Source organism: Molossus molossus, unplaced genomic scaffold, assembly GCF_014108415.1.
Source record: "Molossus molossus isolate mMolMol1 unplaced genomic scaffold, mMolMol1.p scaffold_m16_p_21, whole genome shotgun sequence".
Lineage (NCBI taxonomy): Eukaryota > Metazoa > Chordata > Mammalia > Chiroptera > Molossidae > Molossus > Molossus molossus.
Genome location: NW_023425357.1, coordinates 24,216,690 through 24,240,861, shown reverse-complemented (window position 1 = coordinate 24,240,861; position 24,172 = coordinate 24,216,690). Strand labels below are relative to the sequence as shown.

The 24,172-nt window shown below is 60.5% G+C and overlaps 1 protein-coding gene across 2 annotated transcripts in view; it reads left to right on the top strand.

Moving 5' to 3' along the window:
* The window catches only part of LOC118639029 (c-Maf inducing protein), a 250,187-nt gene extending 226,641 nt beyond the window's left edge, over positions 1–23,546 (top strand). For both annotated transcript variants that reach the window (XM_036275195.1, XM_036275196.1), the window contains 12 exons: positions 1,184–1,537; positions 7,534–7,599; positions 8,781–8,807; positions 9,061–9,109; positions 11,613–11,720; positions 13,987–14,103; positions 15,554–15,694; positions 16,411–16,458; positions 17,393–17,539; positions 18,343–18,448; positions 19,411–19,481; positions 21,672–23,546. In XM_036275195.1, the coding sequence (XP_036131088.1) occupies positions 1,184–1,537; positions 7,534–7,599; positions 8,781–8,807; positions 9,061–9,109; positions 11,613–11,720; positions 13,987–14,103; positions 15,554–15,694; positions 16,411–16,458; positions 17,393–17,539; positions 18,343–18,448; positions 19,411–19,481; positions 21,672–21,725 (1,288 nt within the window). In that variant the 3' untranslated portion in view covers positions 21,726–23,546. The remainder of the gene's footprint in view (positions 1–1,183; positions 1,538–7,533; positions 7,600–8,780; positions 8,808–9,060; positions 9,110–11,612; positions 11,721–13,986; positions 14,104–15,553; positions 15,695–16,410; positions 16,459–17,392; positions 17,540–18,342; positions 18,449–19,410; positions 19,482–21,671) is intronic.
* The last annotated feature ends 626 nt before the right edge of the window (positions 23,547–24,172 follow it).

Below are 24,172 nucleotides of genomic sequence, written 5' to 3'. Positions count from 1 at the left end.
ACATGCCCCAAGGGACCCTGGTATCTAGCCAAAGGTGGAAAGCTCTGGGTAAGAGGCAGGGTGAGGGTGGCAGGTGGAAGAAATCAGGGAAAACTTCATGGAGGAGGAGGACCTGTCCAGGATCACATGGGATCTTGGAAGCCACTGTGGTGTCAAATTTCAGTCCCTTCCACTTAAGAGCCCTGTGATCAAGGGTAGGTCATTTGACCTCTGGGTGTGTCTTTCCTCAGCCATAACGTGGAGATGATAATATTGCCATATAGATGTCTGAGAAGTCTGTGTGGTAGCCCTTAGCCCTGTACCCGCCCAGGGGAAACCAACAACGGAAACCCATCGCTGAGTTACCTTCGGTCTGGCGTGCTCTGGTGTGCTCTGGTGTGCCTCCTGGTAAAGTTTGGAAGCTCCCAGCGAGGAGATGCTTTAACCAGCCTCAAGGCACTAAGTTCATTGTGTTTTGCCCAGCATTTTGCAAACAAATGTGACATCAATGATGCTTAGAGTCCTTTCTCAGTTAACACCTGTTAACACCTCGCACGTCGATCCTCCAGGTGGCTGGAGACACTGTAACTGGAGGCTACTGGGACAGGAGGGACCCACAGGCTCCAGGGGTTTGGGATTCTGGGGTTTGGGATCCCCTAGAAGTGGTTCCCAGGGGGAAGTGGAGGCTGAGCTTTCTTACCTGGCTGGGGCGGGGCAGCGAGGTGAGGCCTGCACCTTGCCCTGGAGGACATTACGGCCTCGGGAGGACAGGGGGACACTTAGACTACAGGAAGAAACCAGAGCAAAATCACTTAGTAGGTCTCATAGGTGTGTCAGGAAGGTGGCCCGGGAAGACATGTAGGCGGAGGAACCTGAGATTAACATTCCCTCCTTCAGTCAGCAAATCCGTGCTGAGCGCCTGCTGTGTGCTGGGCTACAGCAGTGCTCCAGGGCCAGACAGCCGGGTTTGGGTGCCCTCTCTACCCCCGTCTGCCTTGAGACCATGAGCACCCACTTTCCCAGAATGAGCCTCCGTGTCCCCACTTGTGGACTGGGAACCAAGAGCACCAGCTCGCAGCATGTGCCGTGGGGATTCAGGGAGGGATCTAGCACAGCCGCGCCTGGTGTTGGACGCGCCCCCTGGTCTTGTGGTCACGGTTGCGTGCCACCACCTGCACTCACGTGCCCTCTGCTCTTCCCCCAGCCGGGACAACTCCCCCAGCCTGAAGGAGATCCGGAACGGCTGCCAGCAGCCCTGCGACCGGAAGCCCACCTTACCTCTGCGCCTTCTGCACCCCAGCCCGGACCTGGTGTCTCAGGAAGCCACGCTGTCCGAGGCGCGGCTCAAGTCGGTGGTCGTGGCCTCCAGCGAGATCCACGTGGAGGTGGAGCACACCAGCACTGCCAAGCCGGCGCTGACAGCCAGTGCGGGCAACGACAGCGAGCCCAACCTCATCGACTGCCTCATGGTCAGCCCTGCCTGCAGCACCATGAGCATCGAGCTGGGCCCCCAGGCCGACCGCACGCTCGGCTGCTATGTGGAAATCCTCAAGCTGCTGTGAGTGTCCTTTCTACGTGCCTGTCACCAGAGGGGTGGAGGAGGGGACTCGGCTTTGCACTCGTTTTCAGTGGCTTGAGGCACGCAAGGTGGGCATGCTGAGTGCACACCTGAGTTGGGGTGTGGGTATGTGTGAGTTGGTTCACAGATGCAAGGTATGAGGTCACATTGTGGGTGTGTAGACATGCATGCTGGAGTGTGCGAGCACATGTCTAGGTATGTGCACAAGCATACATGTGTGCGTGAGTTTGAGAAAATGTGTGTGAGTGTGCACATGAGCACACAGGTGCCCACGTGTGTCTGTGAACCTCTGCACATTGTGTCGAGTGTGGGCCGATTCTGAGCTTGTGAGTGTCTTTACATGTGTGAATGGCTTCGGGTGTGTGTGATTGCCTGGCGTGTGTGTAAGTGCACAGCTGTGGGTGTGTCTGGGCACTGCTGCTTTGTGCACGAGTGGCTATGAGCGTTTGTGCAGAGTTGGAGTGTGTTTCTCTGTGCAGTGTGCCCCTGAACCAGCGTGAGTGTGTACGTGTAGTGTGGTCTGCGCATGCTGTGTGCTCAGTGTGGCTGTCTGTATACAGGTGTCTGCGTGGCTGTGTGCATGCATATGTAGGAGTCTTCCGTAAAGGGAGTGTCTTTGGAAAGCAGCCCCCCTGGACAGGCTGAGGACCAGGCCCCCCACTCTTCCTCATGAGCTCCGGGAGGGGCAGGGAGGGAGGTGCATGTGGATCAGCCATGTGGGCCTGGCTGGTGGGTAGACTCAGAAGCCAGACCAGTCTGAGCTGGGCGTTTGGTCTCTCTCTACCCTCCCTGAGCCTCAGTGGTGTGACTCTAGAATGGGGATTCTTAATCTTTGACCCCCAAAACTCTTTCCCTTTTCGCCATTCACACTCGTACCACCCAGACTCCTCCCACATTCACGCACGTGGTTGAGAGCCCGTCGGGACCTGTGCTGAGCTCTGCAGTCCCACGGGCCAGCTCGGGCCAGAGACCCACCGGCTGCCTCCCCGCTCCCTCCCACAAGCCCTGTCCTCCAGAACAGACGGCCCCAGTCTCAGGACCAGGCCCGGAGGTCAGCACCGCCGGGTGCAGTCGGTGGTGGGTGGGCTCTCAGAGGGACTGGGGAAGACGGCGCGCTCACATCTAGCCCAGGTATGGCGCGTGCCCATCTGAAGTCTGGGCACCGGGGCCCCTGGATGCGGGGAAGCCTTGCTCTGGGGGCTCGTGGGTATTGCCAGGGTGTGACCGAGGCCCCGAGTCTGTTGTATGCGCTGCAGCACTTGCTCAGCCTCTGTCATGAATGTGTGGCCACCTGGAGGGTGTGCAGGTGAATCGGTCTGGGGGGAACTAGGGGTGCCCCCCACTCTCAAAGCAGGGCTTGTGGTGTCTGTGAAGGTCCACAAGTGCGTACACATGCACACACACACGCACACGCACCAGGCAATGGCTTCTCTAAAGGAGAACATGGATGCGCCATCCGCAGACACTGCGCCGAGAGCCGGAGCGAGCCTCCCGGGTCGGTCCCAGCCTTGCGTGGTTCTAGCAGCAGAAGCCAGTGAGGGCACAACTGCCTTTAGCCTCGCTCCGTTCCCACCCCTCACAGTGGCCAAAGGAAACTCCAGCTTCTGAGCAGGATCTCCTGGAACATGCCTCAGTTTCTTTCAGGCAGGGGGGCGTCCCCCCTTTCTTCCAGGAGAGGTGGTCAGCCATGGCCGCCGTGTCCTCCTCCAGCCCGGGCCGAGGCGGAGCCTGTCAGCCCCAGAAGGCCCTGTGCTCCACCTTGGCCCCTGACCCTGGCTGTTTTCCACAGACACCTGGGACTCCCAGGCCTTCTGCTGGCTTGGGCCCTGACTCACATTTCTCATTAAGCACTAAGGGTTTGAGTTTCATCATGCAGTTCACACACATTTTTTTTCCCTTCTTCATAAACATGCTCATGAATGAGGACTCTGTTCTCCCTGATCCGCTTCCAGACCGCCTGCCTGCCCGCATCGCCCAGCTGCCAGGGCGCAGTGGGGGTGGGCCCGCCAGGGGCTGCCTGCCGGGAGCCGGAGGTGTTCTGACGGTGTTCTGACGGTGCGCAGAGCAGCCTCACCCTGCCCGGAGCTCTCCACCAGGCAGGGCTGTGCTTCCCGAAGGGAGCGCAGAACACAACTTGGGCCTGATAACCGCTGTTCCTAGCAACTTTCCTTCTCCACCTCTGCTGCCTGCTTGAGTCACTGGCCCCCTGGAGGGCCTAGGGCATGTTGGGCCCCAAAACCCCAGCAGCTCAGAGCACTGCAATATATGATACATTGGAAAAGACACAGATTCAGGGCCAGACTGCTGGGTTCAAGGGCCACAGATACATCAGTATTAGCTTGACGTGGGGCGAGTTACTTGTCTTCTCTGAGGGAGCCGCCGCCGGGCATTAGAGGCGGGCAGAGGGCATGGCTCCAGGCTCCCTGCAGGTAGACACCAGGCCATGGGAGGTACTCCACCTCCTGAGTACAGCTGTTTCCTCTGTGTTGAGACACCATTGAGAGTAGGATGCATCGTTGGTCTGATAACAACACTGAGAGGGAAAGAAGGCAGAATGGCCCGAAGCACAGTGAGAGGGCAAGAGGCTGCATTTGGGGAGGTGGAAATGCACCGGATGACAGCTGCTCTGTAACTGTGGGCAGCTTTCTTGGCTCCTGCCCTCGGCGCTCTCGTCTGTAAGATGGGTGTCTTTCTCCGAGAGCCGCTGTGGGAATTCAGTGGCACGGGGCCTTTCCAGGCTGGCCCAGGGCTGGTTCTTGGTGAGAGGGGACTGCTGTTGTCCGTGGAGGGCTCCCTAGATGAGTTGTGTGTACAGAGTGAAAGAGCAGAGGCCCTAAGGTGGCGTTGGGGGGACAGCGGAAGCAGGCTTAGCACCTTGGCCCCGCTTGCCAGCCCTGTCCACCAGAGCAAGCATGCCTGGTCCTCGAGGGTGGGCACCACGGCCCCCCGCTGCCCAGGCCCTGGTGGTGTGTTCCCATAGGAAGGCCCACACATCGTTAGAATCTCACACCTCTGAAAAGGAACGTAAGCCTCAAGAAGTGCCGTGGAGACCCTTGAACAGGGAGACTATTCCCAATGCAGGTCCCGGTTGCCGCTGAAAACATCACCCTGTGAGGCCCAGGCTGGGTGGTCTGGTGGAAAGAACATGGGCTCGGGAGCTGGACAGCAGATTTGGGTCTGTGCTCGATTGGAGTCCCGCGCTTAGCCTGCTGGGCACCTGTGTGTGATTCGCGTATTTATTTATCCATCTATTTACGCATTTCCTTCATCAAACATTTACCGGGCACCTTGGCTGGGCCAGGCTCTGTGCCAAATGCCAGGGGTCCCAGCTGCTGTCAGCCCCCTGACTAGTAACACCCCCTGCTAAGGGCAGTGCTGTCGCCCCCTGGCGGGTGGAGTGGGAGCTGCCGGCCGCGTGCGAGCACAGGCCGTTGTGCGGGACAGGCGAGCACATCTGCCCTTTGCCATCAGCTCGACGCCGGCTGCTTGTTGTTTGTTCCCAAAACCTGGATTTTAAAAGGGGCCTGCTGGCCCTGGCCAGTTTGGCTCAGTGGTTAGAGTGTCGACCCACGGACCAGTGAGTCGCGGGTTTGATTCCCGTCAAGGGCACGTACCTCGGTTGTGGTTCGTCCCCGGCCCTGGTCAGGATGCGTGGGAGGCAACCAGTCGATGTGTCTCTCACATCGATGTCTCTCTTTCTCTCTCTCTCTCCCTCCCACTCTATCTGAAGATAAATGGAAAACTATCCTCTGGTGAGGATTAAACATATATACATATTAAGAAATAGTAAAATAAAAGAGGCCGGATGGTCTGGAGGTCAGCTGGAAGATGCCCCAGCCCCCGGGAGCTGTTGGGGGAAATGCGGATGGATGTGGGGTGTCCGAATGACTGGGAGGTGTAACTAGAATGTAGAAGGCAGGCGCCAGGAAGGGACATGGGCAGCCTGGCACATCGCCCAGCCCGGTGCCATCGCTCAGCTCTGCTGAGAAGACACACCAGGAGTTTGGTGCAGGGAAGGGGGATTGGTTGGGGGCATGGAAATCCTGTCTGTGACCTTTAGCAGGTGTCTTGCCCTCTTATCTGCAAGGGGGGGTTGGGTTCCAGAGCCCGTTCTTCGCTGAGCCCAGGGGAGGCCTGGCCATTTGTCTCCTTCCTGGGGGTAGGCAGTCAGGCTGGCACTGTTCTCCAGAGGCTCTGGGCAGGTGCTCTGCTGGCCACAGGTTTCTCTAGCCCCACTGCTCGGCCCCCGGCCCCTGCCCAGCAAACCCGCTGCACATGCTCTGGCTGGTCGGCCTGGGCGTCTGGAGCAGGGCCAGGAGCCAACCGCAGACTTGGGGCTGGCTGGGCAGAGGCGAGGAAGGTCTGTCTGCCTCTTCCTTCCTTTGCCCCCACGCTCCCTTTCTTGGTCCTGTGTGAGCCGTGCTAATGGAGCCCACAGGAGGCCAAGCTGCAGGCTGGAGGGACGCGGGAGGAAGAGGGCTTCCACCCAGACCCCTGGCCTCAGCCTCCCACCGAGCTCAGCGCCTGGGGAGCTCCCCTGGATGGAGCCAGCGTGCGCCTGCACACGGCACAATACCCACTCTGATTACGGGCGATTTCAGGTCTCCTTAGAGTTTTCTGCATTAATGGCATTTTTACAAGGAATATATTTTATGATTTAAGCAAAAGGAAAACTAGCAAGTACCCTTTTTGGTAAAGGGCAGTGGCCTTCCTTCACAGGTAGAGGCAGGAGCCACGAGCCATCGGGTAGCTCAGTGGGTAGGGGCCCGGCCGCAGAGCCAGGCTCTTGAGCTTGGGCCAGCAGGTCTCATTGTCTGGAACGGGAACGGCTCTGGGAGGAACACCTGGGCCGATCCACGTGTGCACAGTGCTGCCCAAGAGTCAGTCAGTGACAGGTGGGGTTGGGAGGGGAGAGATTCAGAGCGAAGACAAGCTAGCTGCACAGATGTGACCCCCTCCCCCAGAAAGAGGCTACCGGTCAGAAGGGGTCTCTGTGTCCTGATGTGCGTCTGACGGGCCTCTGGGCTCCCTGTGCGCAGCCTGGGACGCTGGGTCCGTGGGGTGCTTGCTGTGCACTTCCGAGCTGCCTGAACCCAGGTGGGTCCCGAGGCGCTCGGGGCCTCGCCCTCACCGTACAGCCGGGGAGCCCCGTCCTTCAGTGCCTGTCTGAGGACCAAGCGGCAGGTCCATGCCCGGCACGGCCTGGGAAGCGCTTAGTCAGCCTCAGCAGCTGCACTGCGAACTCGGCTCAGGCCACCAGGCTGTTCCAGGAATTCTCTCCTGCGTGTCTGGCATCTGGGTCTTTCGTCAGAGCCCTCCAGGGCGTGAGCTGGGTCCCGACAGTGGCCACTGTGTCACGATGTATTTGGAGGAAGGTGGGGTGGGAAGGCTCTCACCTGGGAGTGAGCTCAGTTGGTTGGAGCATCATCCAGGACCTCAAAAGATTACTGGGTTGATACCCGGGTTGTGGGTTTGATCCCAGGTTGGGGCACATACGGGAGGCAACCATTGGATGTTTCTCTCTCACATCGATGTTTCTCTCTCCTTTCCACTCTCTTTATAAAATCAACAAAAATACATCCTCAGGTAAGGATTAAAAAATGAATAAAAAGAAAGCTCCTTGTGGCAGGGGACACGGGGCAGGGGGCAGGGCCCAGAAGGGTACCGGACGATGAAAAGAAGGCTGAGAAACACGAACTCTAAAGGTGAAGGAGTTCTGGGGCCATGGGACCAAGAGTCAGGTGTGTGTGACGCTCCGATGCCCGGGGAAGGCCTGCCTGTCCATCCGGGCTCACAGCCACGCCGCAGACACCAGCTGCCTGTCCTCCCGGCTCCCTGCACACCCAGATGGTAGAGCAGAGTTGGTGCCACGCGAGTCTCTGCCACGCCCTCGCCCCACCGTGGGCATCCGTGGCAGCGTGCCGTAAACCTCTGCCTGTCCAGACCAACCTGACCATCGCCCCTTCTCATTCCAGGTCGGATTACGATGACTGGAGACCGTCCCTGGCCAGCTTGCTTCAACCCATTCCATTCCCCAAAGAGTAAGTCCCACACGTGCCACCAGCCCGTGAGAAAACCCGTCAGCACCGAGTCCTGAACCGGGGCGTCCCTGCATGGATGCACCTGGTCCCCGGACCCTCGTGGACGGCAGAGGGAGATAGGGACATGGTTCTCAGCTTTGAGAGCCCTGGGGGGCACCCCCCCAAAAACATGAGGAAATCACCTCAGCTCATTGTTAGGGTTCATGAGCTGAGAATGGAAACAGCTGTCCCCAGCGCCTTCCTCGGCGAGGTTAGTGACTTGTGTCACACGTCAGATGGGAGTAGGCATGCCACCTGCCTCCTGTCTCCGGGGCCATGTGGAGCACGTCCCCCGTCACACGCGGCGTGCCGAGAGCTTTCTCGTGTCCATTATGCTGAGCTCCGCCCCACGGTGAGCTGTGGGAACGGCCGTCCGTCCCTCTCTGGCCGCCCTTACCCCGCACTGAGTTTATCACCGCAGACGAGTGAGAAGCTGCCCGGGTAATGGCCTAAGGAGACTTGTCTGAATGACCAGGCCCTAAAATGCCTCCAGGTCTCCGTTTCAGTCGATGAGAAGAAGCCGGCCCCCGGAGGCAGCTGGGCTCTCAGCGGCCGATTACTGAACCCGTGTTTATGAAATGGGGCTCTCTGAGGGGGACATTACGCTCAGTAATTGCCCCATTTGTTGGCGGGGCTAGTCCCTGGAGCCTGCAGGACCCGAGACCAGAGAAATCTGACTCCTGAGAGCCGCTGCCGTCTCCAAAGCGCAGTGGCGTCATTGGCTGCAGCCACTGTCCCCACAGCCCTAGGGACGCACGCTTGACAGTGGACCCATGATGCAATTCACTTGGAGAATCGTCCCTGAATGCCACCCCAATGTGCAGCCTTAATTAGTGGCGCTGCACCTTAATTGTGGAACAATTAACGAACACACCTGGGTCCCTGGTGTCCACGTGCTGACACACAGGCTCCCACGCATGCAGTGAGGGCCACTCCTGCAGGCGGGGCCTGGAGGACTGCGGGCACAGGGGCTCAGGGCTCACTCGGGGGGCCTTTGTGCTGCAGCTTCGAGTAGGGACAGTGTCAGTGCTTCGCTCTGCTTCCGCTTCCTCTCCCCTCTCAGCCTCGCGGCCCCAGAGGAAGGCCCTGGGGCGCTGTCCCAGGGCACCTGCTAACGGCCTCTCCCTTTGTTTCTGTTGCAGAGCGCTCGCGCACGAGAAGTTCACCCAGTGAGTATGTGGGCGGCGCCCTTGTTACCTCCTGGTGCACATGTCCTCTGTGCCGAGTCCTCCCCTGTGGCCGGCCCTCCCTCCGGCCCCTCCTCTGTCACAGGCTTTCTGGGAGGCTCCCTGCCACCCCGTCCAGGCCCATCCAGGAGTTTCCTCCCCCGGCCAGCTCCCCGGGCTCCCGCCCCTCCACCCCCGTCCTGGTCCACCTAAGCCAGGACCCTGGGAATGACCGTCCCCGCCCTGTCTCTTCCAGGGAACTGAAGTACGTGATTCAGAGGTTCGCGGAAGACCCGCGACAGGAGGTGAGGCCGCTGTTTCTCCTCACAGGCGGAGTTAGGTCCCTGAGCCTCCCGTGGCTGTGTCAGGGCCTCTGGTCACCCACAGACATTCAGAACAGTGGACAGAGGCCCCTTGCCTTGTGCATACACGGAGCTCCTTCCCGAGCCTGGGCCTGGCCCACGGTGTCAGTGTTTTGCTGCAAACTCGGGCTGAGCAGGCTGGTTTCCCGCTGGCTGGCGGTTTCTGCTCGGATCGCAGGCCGTGACTTGGGGCAGGCTGGCCCGGGTCTCCCCCCAGGTCCGAGGCAGCCTGGGGTTCTCTGGAGTCCTCTGTGCCAAGAATCGGCAAGAAGAGACCTGAGCTGGGTTTTATTTGCTGGGCATGGTGGCCAAGGGCCTCGCTGAGGGGCACTCCGTCCCTCAGACATTGGGCCTCAGGCACAGGCAGCCCTCTGCCCAGAGTCCGTGTGCGTGAGCAGGACGCAGAGGGGCCTGGGAGCCCACACAGCCGCTCTCCTCGTGTCCGTGTGACATGATCACACGCTCACCCGGGTCAGGCACATGCGTGCTCTCATTTAATCCTTCTAACCCTACGAGGAGGTTCTATTTATTCTCATTTTACATCAAAATTACCTTTCTTTTAGTCAATAAAACAGGTTGAGTTACATGCCCAAGGTTGCAGAGCTGGTACACGGCTGAGGCAGGGCTGGGACCTCGGGAGCCCGGCTGTCGGGCCTGTGCATGGCCAGCCCTGCCGAGCGGGAAGGGAGCAAGTTCTTCTCGGTGGAGCTGGAATATGTTCTCCTCAGACCGTGCTCTAGAGCCCAGCCTAGACGGATCTGGAAGGACCTAGGTCTAAGACACCGTGATTCTGAACCCCGATTCCCCAAGCAGTTCGCAGGCCTGGTGGGAAAGCGAATGGTGGATAGGATCTCGCCGATCGGACCAGTGGTGGTCTCCGTTGTTCTTGGGATTCTCAGAATCCCCCTGGAAAGGGAGCCTTTGTTTCAGACACAAACTTTGAAGGTTGAAGACGGAAAGTGGTCCCAGCTGCTTCCCAGAGCGGAGGCCGAGCCAGGTGCTGGGAGGGGAATTCCCAAGCCCGGGCCCAGGGGGGCAGCCCCTGCCCCAGCAGGAGCCTCTGTCTCCCTGTTCACCGCCCCTGGTTTTCTCTCCTGTTCCTCCCTCCCTCACAGCCCACTCCTGCTTTCTCCCTCCTAAGTGAAGCCGGAGTTGTTTTCTTATCAGTTCTTCGCTATATTTGTCGAATAGGGTTTCATGCTCTTGATTCCTTGCTTCTTCAAAGTCGCTAAGTTGTCATTTGATATTCTTCCAACGTGGAGGGAAAAATCAGGGCCCCCACTTCTGTTTTCTGTTTACTTCCATGTGGGCTGCAGTCCGCTGAGTGTCTGAGTGAGGGACTCTCGGCAGCAAGCTGCCCTTCGCTCCTGAAGGAGATGATGGGGGCACTTAGCTTTCTGCTGAGGGTGGAGGAGAGGAAATGAGGCCTTTGTCTCTCTGTGCAGTTACAGCAGTGGCCGGTGGATGTGGAACAATTCCTCCGAACACACACGTGTTTGCACACGTGCACACCCACACAGCCTCAGAGAGCTGTGCTTTGGGCACTACAATTGCCCCCCACCTGGAAAGAGACCCTCCTAGGGAGAAGCACAGCCTGAGAAGTTGCAGGCGGGGCCTGCTGACAGGGTGGCAGAGTCCTGGGAAGGAAGCGATGAGCAGGACCGAGAGCCAGCGAGGGTCAGCACCCAGGAGCGGGGAGTAGGGAAGTTGGGGAGGGGAGAGGGAAGGCACTCAGAGGCAGAGGGGAGAGACCCCGGGAGTGAGGGTTACTGATGGGGGAAGCAAAAACCTGAAGAATGGTTGGGACAGAGGGAGAGGAAAGTTTGAGGAATTAGAAATGCAGAGAGGCCCTGGCCAGTTTGGCTCAGCGGTTAGAGCGTCGGCCTGCGGTCCGGAGAGACCTGGGTTCAGTTCCCGCTAAGGGCACGTACCTCGGTTGCAGTTTGTCCCTGGCCCTGGTTGGGTCGTGCGGGTGGCAGCCACTCGATGTGTCCCTTTCACGTCGATGTCTTTCTCTCTCTCTCTCTCTTCCTCTCTCTTCCTCCCACTCTACCTGAACAAAAAATGGAAAAATGTCCTCAGGTGAGGATTAAAAAAAAACAGAAATGCAGAGAGGACAGAGACCCAGACAGAAAAGAGAGGGAAGGAGAGATGCCCCTCACCCTCACAAAGGCACAGGAGCGAAGGGGCCGAGTCAGCAGTTCCTTGCAGCCGCTCCCCTGGTTTGGCAACTACCCAAGCTGGCCTGGCCCTCTGTCCCGCAGGGCTGGTGCTGCTGGCTGGGGTCTCCCAGTCCGTGGGCACCACAGTTGGGATTTAGTAGAAGGCTGAACGGTCAAGCAGGGTTCTTCACTGCGGGCCCACCGAGCCCTGCCCGTCTGCGTGGGCGGGGGCGGTCACCGCGGGGGCGTGCGCGGCCCTGACCCACGTGCCTGTCCCCTCACAGGTGCACTCGTGCCTGCTGAGCGTGCGGGCCGGCAAGGATGGCTGGTTCCAGCTGTACAGCCCCGGAGGGGTGGCCTGTGACGACGACGGGGAGCTGTTCGCCAGCATGGTATGTGGGCAGGGCCTCGGGGCCTCCCCTCAGGGAGAGCCACCTGGGGAACCCAGCTAGAATGATGCTGGTGATGAGGATGGCGGTGATGACGACTCGTGTCATTTTCTCCTCTCCTACCGGAGCAGGCGCCGAGCCAAGAGCGGAGTTCTCTCTCTCCGTCTCACTCGGCAGTGTGAGAAGCTCACGCTGTTACCCCGTTTTACAGACGAGCAGGCTGAAGACTGAGGGTAACTGCCCAGGCTCACACAGTTAATTGTGGTTCAGTGTTAAGTCCAACCGCCTGAGCGCTTAACGTGCATGGGATTCTGGGAGGCATGGGGATCTGCCTGCTCATCTCAGCCTTGCAGTGAGGAGCCAAGGTCAGGATGATTGTTCCCGATGATCGGTGTGAGGTCACCGAACCGTGAACTGCACCTGTGGTGACCTCGGTACTTTCTTTGTGCATTGTGTCAAACACCTCATGTGCACTAACCTGCCCAGCAAGCCTACCCCTTAGTCACAGCGTGTTGAAATAGACCCAGAGATAGCCCTGGCCGGTTTGGCTCAGCGGTTCGAGCGTCGGCCTGCGGACCAGAGAGTCCCGGGTTTGGTTCCCGCTAAGGGCACGTACCACACAAAAAAAAAGAGGCCCAGAGAGGCGCAAAGCTTCCTTGAGGTCACACAGGCCTTCCGACTTCTAGTCCCTCCCTTGACCCAGGCCCGAGCTGTCCGGAGCCGGCCCCTCCATCCAGTGGCAGAGGCCCGGTCCGAAAGGAGCACAGACTCCCACCTCCCGGGCCAGATGCTCCTCCAGGTGGCTGGCGAGCTCAGGTGCCCCACCTCGGACAAAACCAACCCAGTTCTGTGATCACACTTGTTCCCAAGCCTGAGGAAGCGAGTGCCCGGCAGACCTGGTTCAGGCCGCAGCTCTGCCACGCACTAGCTGGGCGACCTTGGGTTGGGGGTCTGCCTCTCTGCTTTGGTTTCCTCGTCTGTGAAGCGGGAGTATGGTGTGCCTTCTCGGGGCTACGTGGGACTACATGTGACAGGGGGTGCGGGCCCCGCGCAGCCGCGCTCGGAGTGACGCTGTCGGGCTCGGGAAGCTCCGTGGTGCGCGTAGCACTTGTCCCTGCAGCGGCCACGCTTCGCAGCGCTGCCCCGGAGCCTACCTTCTTGGGAGGGGCTTAGTTTTAGGTTTTTTCCTTACGCGCTCACTCTCCATGTCCTGCTGCCTGACAGCCCCTTTTGCCTGCCTGTGCACCTGGAAGTGCTGCCCAGCCTGCCTGCACCTCCTCTCCCTCTCTCCCTGCGGCCCCTGACGCCACAGCTTCACCATGGCAACACCCATGGTCCTCCACCCCTGAGCGACAGGGGGCTGGCAGCTCCTGGCCTGAGGCTGCTGCGTGCGCCGAGCTAACGATGGAGTGGGAAAATGTGCATGGGAAGGAAGGCAGGAAGCAGGCAGCCCCTGGGATGGCAGCGCGTCGTTTCCATGGAGACACGGCAAGGAAGAGATCCCCTTGATTAGGCCACTGTTTCCAGCCATGGATGGGCATGTGCTCTTGTGTGAAGTCGGGGAGCAGACGAGGTGTAGGGGCTCCCAGCCCTGTTGGTGGGGTCCGCTGCCCTTGGCCCCACTCCAGATACCAGAAAGAAGCCGCTTCGGTAATGGCTGTCCCACATCTAGCCCTGGACGGAGCAGACTTTGCCTGTTGGATTTCTGGGGCAGCTGATCCCTCAGAACACCTTCGGAGTTTGCCGAGGCTGGGGCGGGGGGCGGGCTCCATACGGTCCCTGAGCCGGGGCCGCCCGGTCTCCGCCAAGCCCAGCAGTGCCGGGAGCCCAGAGAGCCGAGCGTCAGCACAGTCACACAGAGGACGCAGCCTTCGCCATGTCCGGGTGCCCAGGCAGTGGCATTGAGTCCACTGACGTTGCTGAGTCACTGCCACCATCCATGTCCGGAACATTCATCTGCCCAGACCAGAACCGCCCGCACTGAGGCTGCGCCCGCACCTGGTCCCCCCCCTGCCGTTCTGCCCTGGCTGAGCTACTCTCGGTCCCCCCGGGAGAGGGCCCCTGGGATTTGCCCTGTGTCCTCCAGGTTCATCCACTGGGGCAGAGTCAGGGAGGGGTCTTTTGAGGCCCCCAGGTGGTCTTGTCGGATCTCTGTCCGGACAGCAGGGAGTGGTCCCGTCTCCTGGTCACGCGGACCTCCCGCCCACGAAGCGGGCCCCACGGGCCCCGGCCCCACAGCGGCGCCTTCACCGGCCGTCTCTCCTCACAGGTGCACATCCTCATGGGCTCCTGTTACAAGACCAAAAAATTCCTGCTGTCCCTGGCAGAGAACAAGCTGGGACCCTGCATGCTCCTGGCGCTGAGGGGCAACCAGACCATGGTGGAGGTGAGGAGCCGGCGGGGTCCCGGTCCCCGTGAGCACGGAGCCCCCAGCTGTCACAGGAGCCGGGACACTGCCGCGGGGGGGAGGGGGGGTCAGCCACCTTTATCTCACCTGTGGTCTGCCCCATCCAGAGGCTCGGAGCAGGTGTCTGTCACTTCGCTGTGTAACACACCAGCCCAAATGGGGGCTTCAAACAATAATTGTCATTTCTTGTGCTCACGGAGCTTGGGGTCACTGCGCTCAGCTGACCAGTTCTCACTCTGGGTCTTTCATGGGGTCGCAGTCAGGTGGGGCTGGGTCACCTCCAAGGCTTCTTCACTCGAGTGTCCGACACTGGCCTGAGGGGACTTGACCAGCTGGGCCCCCAGGCTCGCCCACGCAGCAGCCTAGGGTAGGAGCGCCCCCACTCACCACGGGCACGCACTGGCCGGCCCTCGCGTCACCTCTCCCGCCCCTCTGCCCCCACAAAGCCCCAGAGCCACCGCAGAGCGGCCGAAGCCGCGCCGCTTTCCCAACAGCCTCAGGAACCCAGCGGCATCACGGCCACTTCCCTGCGTGAGAAGTCAGTCCCCAAGGCTGGTCGTAGTCCAGGGGGCAGGGGTAGACGTCCCTCCCGGCAGGAAGAGCACCAGCGACTCCCGTGCGAGTGGGAGTTGTGGTGAGACGAAGACCAAGGAGGAGTCGCACGGGGCAGGAGCAGAGCCTTCCAGTCTGTGGGGCCCGAACCCACCAAGTCCCTGCAGCAGGAGGCTGGGTGGAAGAAGAGGGGAGGCCAGGGCAGTAGGACAGAGTGAGCCAGGGCCAGAGGCTCGGGATGCGGGCGGACATGAGAAGAGCCCGCTGGGGCCCAAAGGTCCTGATGGGGAGCTTGGAGTTTAGTCTACGTGCTCGTCCCGAGAGCCTTGTGTGGGGACTTGGGGGTGAGCAGGGCAGTGGTGTGAGGGCTGGGCTGGCTCTCCTGGGCCAGTGAGAAGGGAGAGGGGTCTCGGAGGCAGGCTGTCAGCCCGGGGTCCCCGGCAAGGGGGCCTGGGAAGGAGTGAGTGTGCAGCTGCCCGAGGCCCCCCGGCACAGTGCTCGGGACATCAGCACCGCCGTGTGCAGGCACGGGAAGGCCCAGGGATAGAAAGGTGCCTCGCACGCGGGCCTGCTGTGCGTTGTTTCTGTGTGCACGTACTGAAAGCCTGCTTGTGGTGCGCTCAGCTGGACCTCCGTCCACGTGCCCATTGTACAGATGGGACGCTGGGCAGGTGATTTGCAGTGTCACACAGCCAGAAATGCAGAGGGGGAGAGCAGAGAGGCTGGTTTTCAAAATAAGACCCTTAGGGTGCAAGGGGTATACTGAGCTTGTCCATGGACCCCCTTTCCAGGGCGCATGGGGCTGTTTGCCTCTGCCCCTTCAAGGAGAGCCCCGGAGTTCTGGGCTGGTGGTGATGTGCCTCGCGTGCTCCCGCAGATCCTGTGCTTGATGCTGGAGTACAACATCATCGACAACAACGACACCCAGCTGCAGATCATCTCGACCCTGGAGAGCACTGGCGTGGGCAAGCGCATGTACGAGCAGCTGTGCGACCGGCAGCGGGAGCTGAAGGAGCTGGTGAGCCCCGGTCAAGCCGGCCAGGGAGAGCGCTAGGGCGCAGCGGGGCCGAGCCCAGGGACCCCTGCACCTGTGGGGACCTCTGTCTCGTTGAGTCCCCCTCCAGACCCAAAGAGGTCATGGTTAGCACCCACCACTCTCCAGATCATCAAAGAGGCACAGAGAGGTCGAGTCAGTGGCCCGAAGTCACACAGCTAATTCCGGTCCTGGCCAGGACTGCACCCTGTCTCATCCCCAGAGCCATGCATAGCAGTCACTGTCTGTGGCCGCCCTCCTCCCTTCTCCACTTGCCACTTCAGTGCACGGGGCTTGACTTTCACTGCCTGCACATCCAGCCAAACAGCTTTGTCTGCGCACAGCCACGCCCTGGGCTCCTGGAGCAGCCGCCACCAGTGACTAGCGGGAGAGGGCATGCAAACAGCCCACTCCCTTGGCGCTCAGGATGGGGTCGCTCTGGGACGGGACTCCCCCTTTCCCAGAGGTCCCCAGTGGCAGCTGGATGGATACCACCTTCCCTTAGGGGCCTTCATGGTCCCACTTCCCTACTCCCTGATTCTTGGATAAACAACCTGTGCACAAGCCTGGTCTCGGGTCTGCCCCGAGACCACTGTCGCAAGAAGTGAGAGCGGTGCTGTGAGCGGTGTTGATGGGGCGGGGGGTGGGGGGTGCGGGAGGACACTCGGAGGGGAGTCGTGATCCGCTCGTTTCTGTTGCAGCAAAGGAAAGGCGGGCCCACCAGGCTCACGCTGCCCTCCAAGTCCACAGTGAGTTGGTTTTGTTCTCCCTGCGGGGCCAGGTGGAGGGAAGGAGGTGGGTTGGCCCTCCCTGCCGGGGAGTGGACAGGGTCTGATGGGGGAGGTGAGCCAGCACCCCAGGGTACTTGAGCAGCCAGCTTTTCAGGAGGAAACCAGGTTACAGGAAACCAGACATTATGAAAAAGATTATTGTTTATTAGTGTTAACATGTTACAGTTATTATTCATAATAATGGTAATAGCTAATACCCATTGAGCATTTAAGTGCCAGATACTGTGTTATTAAGTTCTTTTATCCTCACACAACCCGCCTGGGTTGGTGCCTCTTACTGTTTTGCAAGGGATGTTAGTTTCCTATAGCCTGGTGCCCCACCGCGGCCTCTGCCTCATGGTCCAAAGCAGGCTGCTCAAGCTCTGACCGTCCTGTCTGCATACCAGCCAGCAGGAAGCAAGAGGCAAAGAGGAACATGCCCCTTCCCTTTAAGGACATTTGTGGAAGTTCCACATCTACTTGTGTATCATTGTCCAGACTTAGCACATGGCCCGGACAGCCAGGTGGCAGCTACAACCCGAGGATCCTGTCCTGAGGTGGGAGGGAGAATGGGTGTCAGCCACCCCGGTCCTGAGCGAGGGCCCCTAGGGTGTGCCATAGGAAACGGTGGCTGGCCGGGGGAGCCAGGTGCGTCTGCATGCAGACACCACGGGAAGGACGCGGCCTCGGGACAGCGGTTGGTGACGGGTGTCACAGCACCGAAGGCTTTTCCTCGGGCTGGCCGTGCTGCCCACAGGGACAGCTCCTCCCTGACACTCCCTTGGCCTGACCCACCAGGCCATGCCCCCGAAACAGATCGGAGAGCAAGGGGACGGGGAGGGGGAGGGGGGATGGCTCAGGTCTGGGGAGTTCCTGGCAGCCCCTAAGACCCCGCCTGCCCATCTGTTTGCAGGACGCAGACTTGGCTCGTTTGCTGAGCTCTGGCTCCTTCGGAAACCTGGAGAACCTCAGTTTGGCCTTCACCAATGTAACCAGTGCCTGCGCTGAGCACCTCATCAAACTGCCTTCTCTTAAGCAGCTGAACCTGTGGTCCACTCAGGTACATACTGGCCCCCCCCCCCACGCCCTGTATTCTCCCCCCTGCTCTCTGTCCCCCACACCATTCCCTTGACCCCTGCACCCTCCTCCAAGGCTGGCCTTCCTGCCCAGAGCCCATGGCCCAGTGACTTGATCGCCATACCCACTGCCTGGCCCAGGGGCCACCCCCGGAGGCCAGGGGAGGTGTGGGACCTGGGGAAGCCCAGTGGCCTGTTCCCATTTGGAGCTGCTGAGGCCCGGGGCAGGGCCGTGCCAGGCAGAGCTGAGGGCAGGGTCTTCTGCCCCGTGGGCGGCTGTGGGCCTCTTCCTTGTAACGATGGCCCCAGCGCAGCAGTGCTTGCTGCCCGGGTGCTCGGTGTCCATCGAGCTCTCGAGCACTGAGCGTGGACCAGCACCGGTGGCCTCCACTCCACTCCTGTGGCACGTCGGCCCGCACGCTCAGTGTGCAGCGAAGATCGGCATTCCCGTCAGGTGCCGGGCAGGCCCACCCCAGTCCTGCACGGCCCGCTCCCCCCTCCCACTCTCAGCCCCTTTGGTGGGCTGAACCAGCACCCTGCCCCCTCCCTGCCCCCTACCCATTGCAGGGAGGGCCCTCGCCGGCCGTGCCCCAGCAGAAGCAGACTGGAGCTCGGCAGGAGAGCAGCGAGGGCAGCCCAGACCCAGAGGCTGGCAGGCTGTGGGCCTCAGAGCCGGGCTCTGTCCCCGTCCCCTCCCTCCACAGCTGCCCCAGCCTCCGGGTCACTTCCTGGGGTGCCTGGGGGGTCAGAGTCGGTCTCTAGGGCTGAGAGGTTCTGTGCCCCACAGTTTGGAGACGCCGGCCTGCGCCTCCTGTCGGAACACCTCACCATGCTCCAGGTGCTGAACCTGTGCGAGACGCCTGTCACCGATGCTGGCCTGCTGGCGCTCAGCTGTGAGTACTGAGGGGCTGGCGCCGGGAGGGCCGCTTCCGTGCTTTCCGCCATTCAGCTCGGCACGTGCCCTGTGCTGTGGCTCAGTGTTTACTGAGCACCTACTAGGTGCCAGGAACAAAACAGGGAAAATACTCCTGCCCTCAGGAGCTTACATTGTAAAGGAAAGAGTAACCGTGAGTAAGGCCCAACCCACACCTCCTGATGCTGTCATAGCCCCGAGGGACCAAGTTCAGGAAAGTGCTCCAGGACCCGGCTGCTGTGCTCCCCGGCCCACCTGAGAGCTGGTTAGAGACCCAGGCTTGCTGACTCAGAAACTGCATTTTTATTTATTTATTTTTTTATCCTCACCCGAGGACATGTTTGCATTTATCTTTAGATAGAGCAGGAGGGAGAGAGAGAGAGAGAGAAACATCAATGTGAGAGAGACTCATCGACTGGTTGCCACCCACACAACCCCAACTGGGGCCGGGGACAAACAGCAACTCAGGTACATGTCCTTAGCGGTAACCGAACCCAGGACTGTCTGGTCCGCAGGCCAGTGCTCTAACCGCTGAGCCAAACTGGCCAGGACAGAAACTGCATTTTTAAAAATGCCTGGGTGAGCCCTGGCCACTGGAGTTGGAGAAGACTGCCCTAGCAGAGAGAGCCACACAACACCTGCTCGGGGAACCTCAGAGTTTCCGAGCCCAACCCTCGTCTACGGGATGAAAATCCCAGGTGCTGTTGAGCCTAGGAATCTGCACTTCCTGCTTCAGACCCACTGCTTTAGGTGGGAGGCTCCATGTACCGAGTGGGCCCGGCTCAGTTAGACTGACACGTGCCCGACTGGGCCTTGTGTGCCGAGTAGGCCCTCGCTGTGCCGCACCCGCCCCATCTGCAATCAGTACCCCCGCAGCTGCTCCTCGTGGGGTCTCACTGACCTAATGACTGTCTGTCTGTCTGTCTGTCTGTCTTTGTACAGCCATGAAGAGTCTCTGCAGTTTAAACATGAACAGCACCAAGCTCTCGGCTGACACCTATGAAGACCTGAAGGTAACCCCGCCCTCCCTCCCTCCAGCCCCTGGGTGCCGGGGTGCTCTGCCCTCCCCGTGGGGGCAAGGGCATCACACCAGAGATAAGCCAACAAGGGAACCACAGCCGGTTGAAAGAAGCGATAAAGGGCCAAGCAGCAGGGACCTGATGGAGTGGGAGTTGGGAGGGCCTGTTGGCATAGGATGATGGGCACAGTCCCTGAGCTGAGGCCCCAGAGGCAGGGAGGCAGGGGGGCAGGGAGGCAGGGAGGCAGGGAGGCAGGGGCAAGAGGAACCGCCAGCGCGAAGGTCCTAGGCAGAAAGAAAGGGTCGTGAGAACCGGCTGCAGGAAACGTGACTAGAAAGTGAGAAGGGGAAGAGACCGGCCGACCGAGTCAACCCACGCAGGTCACGGACGGGCTCTGGGCTCCGTCCAGTCAGTGGACAGCCCAGAGGCCCTCCGAGGGTGGCGAGCCGTTCCCACTGTTCTGGCTGTTACATGGGAGCGGGTTTGGGGGTACGAGCAGGAGAAGCAGGGGAACATTTACAGGCTGGTGCAGTCACACGGGAGCAGCCTGGACGGCGGCCAGCTGGAGAGAGGACACTGGGGAAGGAAAGAATCTGAGTAGTGGAATTTTGTTTGTAAAAACACAAGTTTTGGGAGTAGGGGATGGAGAGACTGGGCCCTCAGCAGCCTCCTGCCATGCTGCCATCCTGGACTCGGTGCCAGCTGCCCCAGAAGGGGGGTGGGCAGGGCCCTGAGCAGGAAGGGCCGGGCCCGGAGGCACAGCCGGGCCAGGGGCCCACCGGCACCTGCCCCCTGCTTAGGCCCCCCTGCGGCAGGGCCTCCCTGTCGTCTCCACCCCAGCTCAGCCGGACCTGCAGCCGGGGCTTGGCCCGGCCCCGGATGCACTGGAGTACCTGTGGGCCAGACCCGTGCTAGGGACGGGTGCTGATCTCCGGCCAGGAAGAAACCCAGCCAACAGACCCACCAGGGCTTGGGGGCCAGCAGGGGGGCCGGCCGCCTGGGGCAGCAAACCCTCACGAAAGGGAGTCTTGAGAAGTGAGTTTCCCAGGCAGTCTGGAAGGGCGAGCCGCCCACGAGGTCCTGAGGGGCACGCAGAGAGGGGCTGGGGTGCAGGATGGGCCAGGGCAGAGCCAGTCTGGGTGCCCACCCATGAGGTTCAGGCCATAGCACCCTCAGCCTCACTTGGGTACTTGTCAGGAATGCCAACTCCAGGGCCCCCCAGACCTGCTGCACCCGAGTGGGCATGTGAGCCCCACCCCCGAGGATCCCTGCGCACACAGAAGCGGGAGGGGCGCTGTTTTAGGTGCCCCACGTTGCGCGTGCCAGACGTGTGCGCGCTGCCAGGGCCCAGGGAGAGGGCTGCAGTGAGCCACGTGGGGAAGGCGCTCAGCACTTGTTTCACCTTCAGCGTCGGGAGCCGGCGCCAACTCCAGGGTGCTGACCGGTGACGCCCGCCTCCACGCTGGGGACCGCCCCGTGCAGCCACAGCTCCCGTTTCCAAGACCCTGGGGGTCCAGTCCCCGGCGGGCAGTCTCCCACTTCCGGAGGCGGGCTTGCGTGACCCTCGCGGTGCCGTCTTGGTGACCGCAGGCCCCAGTCTGCGGCCTGTGCCGGGGGCCGAGGTGTCAGGCCCAGGAGAGGCAGCGAGCGCTGTGCTGAAGGCCCCACCACCAGTGCGCAGGAGGCTGGGGGTGGGGGGACTGGTCAGCAGCCCTTGTGCAGTGCAGGCCTGCTGGGGAGGCGCCACCTGTCCCTAAACAAGGGTAAACGAGGGAAAGGACGCGCGTCTGGTGGCAGGGACGGAGCGCAGGTAGCGGACTCCGCCAGCCCCCAGTACCTGCGGCTCACGGTGACCCCGCTGGCTCACCTGCCCTGAGAAGGGTGAGGACAGAAGCCACAGTAACGGGGGCCTGGTGCCCGCCCGCAGAGCACACAGCCCTGGGACTCGCCACGCTCCCCGTGTCTGGTCCCGGGCACCGCCCTGGGAGCCGGGGACTGAGGCTCTGGCAGGTCTGGGAGGGGCTGTCCAAGGCCATGGCCAGCGGGTGGTCCACAGCCCCCTGGGGCCGGGACACGCACCTGCTCTGTGTCCTCTCTGACGTCACCCAGCGACCTCCAGGAAGCGGCAGGTGGGGAGGGCAGGGCCAGGTTCTGGAAGGGACTGGCTCCTTCTCGCTCCTGCAGGCCAAGCTGCCCAACCTGAAGGAGGTGGACGTCCGCTACACGGAGGCCTGGTGAAGCCGCGGCAGGAGGTCTGCAGCCACCGCAACTCTCGAGGAGAGCCGGGGAGCGGCCGGTCCTGGGTCCCACCCGGCGTCCTGGCTGTGCGACAGATGGGGGAGTCTTTCTGGGGGCAGAGGGTGCTGGGGGAGGGGGGAGGGGGTCACAGCACGCCCAGCCCCCACCTAATTCTCTTAGCTTCGTCATTGGAACCTTGACCTGATCTAAAACGGACTTTGTAGCAACCAGAGGAGCGTCAGCGGGCCGGGGGGGGGGGGGTTAGGGGGGGGACCCTTTGTGGATTTTCTTTGCCTTTGTGTTTAATGCCGTGTGGGAAAGGTCAACTCCCACGCCACCGTCACGCAACCCGACGGGCCGGCAGGGCCGAGAAGGATGCTGTCTCCCTCGGAGGCTCCTGCTGAGAACTCAGCCCGCCACTGGGACCAGAAGGCCCGCCACTGCACCGTCCTGGTCCTGTGTCCTCGCCATTGCTATGCAACGTGATTCTTGTTGTACATAAGATTTAAATAATGCGCCTATTTAAGAAATGTTGACAAACTGCAGGTCTGGGACCTGCCTCTTATTTATGAAGTCTCTGTCCCGCCCGCCCGCCCGCCCGCCCGCCCTGGCGCGCAGTACTGTACGAACCAGTTGGCTGTCGGGGTAGTGGTAGTGTTGTTGTTATTTTTTTAAAGGAAACAGACAAAAAAAAAGAACCTCCTTGGAAAATTAATTGCTTTGTAGTAATGGATTCTGTACGCTAATGCTCCCTCCTCCGTCTGTCTGTCTGTCTGCCCACCTATCCCCGTGCAATTCCCAGATGTCTCCAACCTCCTCACGGGTGGGGGTCAGGCTGGGGGAGGAAACGTGGAGCCCCCACATGGTAGTCTTGCTCCCCCGAGGCCCCAGCTTTCTCTCTGCCCCTTTTACATATTTGGAGGGGGTGCTAACCCGTCGTCCCCCGTCCCCGGAGAAGAGCTGCCGCACCCTTTCCGTGGAGCGCTCCCGTCTCCGGTGGTCTCTGCTGTCCCAACAGACTCTGGGACCTGTGGCCTCCCCTCCTGTGCCCCGTGGTCCCCTCGTGCATGCTGCCTCCCGCATGGTCTCTCGGGAGAAGAGACGTAGCCTCCACCAGCCTGACTGCCCAGCCCCTCCCCCCCCATGAATGTGACCACTGCACAGACACCCTCCTGTCCCACACCTGCCCCAGGACAAGCCAACCTCCTTTCTTTTATAAACAGTCGGCTTTTTCTTAACAAGCCCTCACTGTACAGAACAGCTCCTTTACAGTTTACTTGGGGTCCCCTCTCCCCCAAGCCCCTTTTTCTGTTGTTTTAGCACAAATATGCCCCCTCCGGCACCTCCAGACCTAACCCCCAGTCAATGTAATTGTTTTATATATATTTAATCTTATTCAATGGAAACCATGCTTTTGTCGTTTTATACTTTGCTAGGTAGACTTTATTATCCCCTGACTATGCCCTCATTTTTTAAAAAAGGAAAAAAAAAAGAAATTGGGTTTCAGTCTTAATTCATTTTACGCGCCAGGTTTTATTTCGTGTGCGTGTGAATGTTCCGTTTTGTGTTTTGTTTTGTTGTTGTTTCTGTTGTTTGGTTTTATTCTCTCCCCCACGGTCCCATACTTTATAGCACTCTGGTGCAGGAAGAAGCAGAAGCAAAAAAAAAAAAAAATTAAAAAGGAAAAAAAAAAAAGAACTGAGACATGCCACCTTTCCCTTCGCACTGTTGCTTTCCCTGATGGTTATACTACTGTCACGTAGCTGTGTTCAGAGATGTGAAATACTTTCAGGCAAAAATAAACTGTAAGTGACTCATTGACATCTGGCCTCTCTGTGTGGCTTCCAGGGAGCCTTGTTGGGGGGATGGGGGGCAGGCCTAGGCCGAGAGTTAGGCTCACAGCAGAGCCTGGTCACCCCCTCCTGGGCATCCAGGGCCTTCCATCGTGGTGGGGTGTCCTGGACATCGTGGGAGGGTGAGCGGCACCCCTGGCTTCTACCCATTGGATGCCAGTAGCACCCACCCCCAATTGTAACAACCAAGAATGTCCCCAGACGTGGCCCACTGCTTGTCCCCAGGGGAGATGCTGTCAATCTAAACAGCTGTGCAGCAGGGCCTCAGGCAGCTCTGGTCCAGAGCCCCAGGCGAATGCGCTTTCTCTCCACTGGGGGCCCTGGAACACGCAGGTTCTGGTTCTTAAGGTCTGGGTGGGCCTGAGACTCCGCATTTCATAGGAGCTCAGACTGGCTCGTGGAGGGCTCTCCAAGTGCAGAAGCCTAGAACCCCCCATCCAGCTGCCCCTCTCCCAGATGCTCCCAAGAGAGAGTGGGGAAGTGGAGGCCAGGAGAGGCTGGGTCTCTTGGTCAAGGTCAGCAAGGGGACGGAGGCCAGCTGGTAGCCAGGCATTATGGGAAGACCTCTCCACTGCTGGCCGGAGAGGAAGGGCT